Source organism: Plasmodium reichenowi, chromosome 5 (genome assembly GCF_001601855.1).
Source record: "Plasmodium reichenowi strain SY57 chromosome 5, whole genome shotgun sequence".
NCBI classification, from domain to species: Eukaryota; Apicomplexa; class Aconoidasida; order Haemosporida; family Plasmodiidae; genus Plasmodium; species Plasmodium reichenowi.
Window position 1 is genome coordinate 161,542 of NC_033650.1, and position 4,157 is coordinate 165,698.

The 4,157-nt window shown below is 20.6% G+C and overlaps 1 protein-coding gene across 1 annotated transcript; it reads right to left on the reverse strand.

Moving 5' to 3' along the window:
* Window positions 1-870: 870 nt before the first annotated feature.
* On the reverse strand, window positions 871-3,849 carry PRSY57_0504900 (putative membrane protein; the record flags this gene model as incomplete). Its single annotated transcript, XM_012906121.2, has 1 exon — window positions 871-3,849. One exon carries the CDS (start codon window positions 3,847-3,849, stop codon window positions 871-873), a length of 2,979 nt encoding a protein of 992 aa, XP_012761575.2.
* Between the last annotated feature and the right edge of the window lie 308 nt (window positions 3,850-4,157).

Sequence of the window (4,157 nt, forward strand, 5' to 3'; positions counted from 1 at the left end):
TTTTTATTTATTTTTTTATAATTTTTTTTTTTTTTTTTTTTATATTTTTTTATTTTTTTAATTTTTTTTTTTTTTTTTTTTTTTTTTTTTTTTTTTTTTTTTTGTTATTATATAATTTATACTTTATGTTTCATATTTTATATATCTTTTAAAATTCTAATTTTTTTTTGTAAACATATATAGTATTCATAAAAAATATAACACATACATATATATAATATATATATATATATGTGTGTATATAAATAAAATATTATGATTTTAAGTTAATTAAAAAAAAAATAATAATAAAATAAAAAAAATTAAAGTAAGGACACACATATATAATACATATTTAATATATGTATGTACCAATTAAAAAATGAGAATCATAAGCAACAAAATTATGTCAAAAAAAAAAAAAAAAAATAAATAATAAAAAAAATATATATATATAAATAAAAAAATATATATAAATGAATAAAAAAATATATATAAATAAATAAAAAAATATATATATATATAAATAAATATAAATAAATATAAGAATACATATACATATATATATATATATATATATATATATATATATATATATACATATACATATTATTGTTCCAACCTTTGAACCTTTGTCCTTAGGTAGAAAATATTCTTTTGTTATATATTATTTTTATGCCAGACATATATACACATAGGCATATATTATAAGGATGTATTATCACATAAAGCATGTCATAAATATATATATATATATATATATATATATATATTTATTTATTTATTTATTTATACATATCCTCTTAATTCCTTTTCATTTTTTTTCATTTTAAATTTTACCAAAAATCTTAACTAATTATTTTTCATTTTCGCTTAGGTACATTTTTATTCTCAATATTTTCTCTCATGTATATTTGAAGTTTTCATTTTTTTTAATTCTGAATTATTCATTGTTAATTCTTCAGATTTTTCATATGCATCATTATTATTATATGTAAGATCATGGGTACGATCTTGATTACGATCGTGATTACGATCATTATTACGATCATTATTACGATCATTAATACGATCATTAATACGATCACTATTACGATCATTAATACGATCATTAATACGATCATTAATACGATCATTATTACGATCATTATTACGATCATTATTACGATCATAGTTTCTATCATAGGTTCTATCATAATTTCTATCATAGGTTCTATCATAGGTTCTATCATAATTCCTATCATAATTCCTATCATAGGTTCTATCATAATTCCTATCATAGGTTCTATCATAATTCCTATCATAATTTCTATCATAATTCCTATCATAGGTTCTATCATAATTCCTATCATAGGTTCTGTCATAATTATAATTACGTTCATAACTACCTTTCTCGTCATAACCATTTCTGTTATAGTCGTAGCTACCCTTTCTATCAAAACTATTTACTCTTTCGTAGTTATTCATACGATCACTGTTATACATAAAATCGTCGTGTCTTCTATATCCTCTACGTCCCTTTCCAGCTCTTTTCCTCATACACGGTCTTACAGGTATGGTGAGAAAAAAGAAGATGAAATAATAAATATGGCGAATTATTAATGATCCCCATTTTATTGTAAATGTTGTAGCTCTTTTCAAAAATTCGTATAATATAAATAATAAACAAAATAATATATATAAATGTATTATATTTACAATAGTAAAAAATATTAAGAGTATTATTTTATCCGACAAACTTGGAGGGATAATTCCTCTGACATGTGGATTTATCGTATTAATATGATTTACTAAATTTTCTGAACTATCATTTAATTTATGTACAAACACATCTACATTCTTTTGAATATTATTTTTTAATGTCATCACTTTAGGTTTACTCTCACTTATTAAAGTTGAGAAACAATTTTCTAACATTATTTTTATATTATTTATTTTTCTTTTAAAAAAATTATAATAATTATATAAAAAACTATTTTCAAATAACTGAATCATACAATTTATGATATAATGATGTCCAAAAAATCTATAACATATATATATTATATCTATACTACTTGTTATACATTTTTTTGTTAAGAATACAATTAAATCTATAGTATATAATATATTATTAACAAAAATGGATAGAAACGTTTTCTCTACTATTATAATATATAATGTTTTATATATTTCAAATATTTTCTCAAAATAATTTTTTAAAATTTCATATGAAATTAAATAATTGTCTTCTTGTCTATATATATTATGATGACTACTATAATCTTCATGATGTACATTTTTTTCATTTCTTTTAACATTATCTTTAGTGTTTTTATTTTCTAAAGGAATCTCTTTATTCTTTCCTTCGCTTTCTTTTATATTATCTTGGAAATTTTTATTATCATTCTTTTTATCTTCATCTATTTTATTCTCTAATTTATTTATAATTCCTTGTAATATTATCATTTCTTTATTTTTCCTATCTAACCTTTCATCACACTTATGATGTATCCCTTTTATTTGTCCTTTACATTTAAGTGCTTTCTCTTTACATAAATTTAATTTCCTTTCACTCTCATTGACTTTTACAATACATTCATTTTTATCCTTCTTATTTGTTATATTACAATTATCTAAATCTTCTTTTATGGTTTTTATTTCTGACATAATGACTCTCTTTTCTTCTTCACAAGACGCCCCATCGTTCTTATCATCTTTTTGGTGAGGGGCCTTCGTATCTTCGTTGTTTTTATCTATTTGTTCGTTATCTTTCTTATCTTCTTTGTTTTTATCTATTTGTTCGTTATCTTTCTTATCTTCTTTGTTTTTATCTATTTGTTCGGTATCTTTCTTATCTTCTTTGTTTTTATCTATTTGTTCGGTATCTTTCTTATCTTCTTTGTTTTTATCTAATTGTTCGGTATCTTTCTTATCTTCTTTGTTTTTATCTAATTGTTCGGTATCTTTCGTATCTTCTTTGTTTTTATCTATTTGTTCGATATCCTTCTTATCTTCTTTGTTTTCATCTATTTGTTCGGTATCTTTCTTATCTTCTTTGTTTTTATCTATTTGTTCGGTATCCTTCTTATCTTCTTTATTATCATCTTTTTGTTCAGTATCCTTCTTATCTTCTTTATTATCATCTTTTTGTTCAGTATCCTTCTTATCTTCTTTATTATCATCTTTTTGTTCAGTATCCTTCTTATCTTCTTTATTATCATCTTTTTGTTCAGTATCCTTCTTATCTTCTTTATTTTCCTCCTCTTCATGTGTACCAGCCTCGTCGTTTTCATAACCATTGTGTACGTCTTCTTTTTCCACATTACGAATTTGATCATTTCGATTGTCTATTAGTTGGTTTGTATGTTGTTCTTTTTCTTTTTGCTTTTTATTTTCATCTATATCATTTCCATTTTGTGTTTCTTTATTTTTATCTTTCTCCTGTTTCATATTTTCATGTATGACATTTTGATTTCTTTCTTCCAAATGTTTTTTTTTATCAACAAAAAGTTGTATATTATCTTTTTCTTGTATAAAAATATTATTATTATTATTATTTTCAGTATTATGTTTTATCTCTTCTTTTATATTATCCTTTTCATAATAATTTATTTTATTGTTTATATGTTCATCGATGATATCATTATCTTTGTCTTTTTGAATTGGAAGTAATTTCATTATATGGTCTTCTCTATTATTACTATCAATATTTTTATTATTATCATTATTCTTATTTTCATAATTAGTATTATCGTACTTTTCATTTTTTATTTCCTCCTTATTATGTATTCCATTATCTCCTTCTTTGTTTATTTTATACTCTTCACAACTAACATATTTTATTATATGTATAAATAAAAACATAATACAGTAACAAGTTAATTTCATTTTTATTCAACAAAAATATCAAACATAATTATAAAAACATTTATACTACTGCATTCAAAAAAAAAAAAAATAAAAAAATAAAAAATAAAATAAATAAAAAAAAAATATATATATATATATATATATTTATATTTATATTTATATTTATGTATATGCATACTTTTGTGAATAAAGATACTTTCAAGGGTCTAATGAAATACATGTATCAATACACAGACGAAATATATTATATAAATGTATATATATATATATATATATAATATGCAAATGTTCTTATTTATGTTTTATTATTTTTCTCCTTTGCAAAG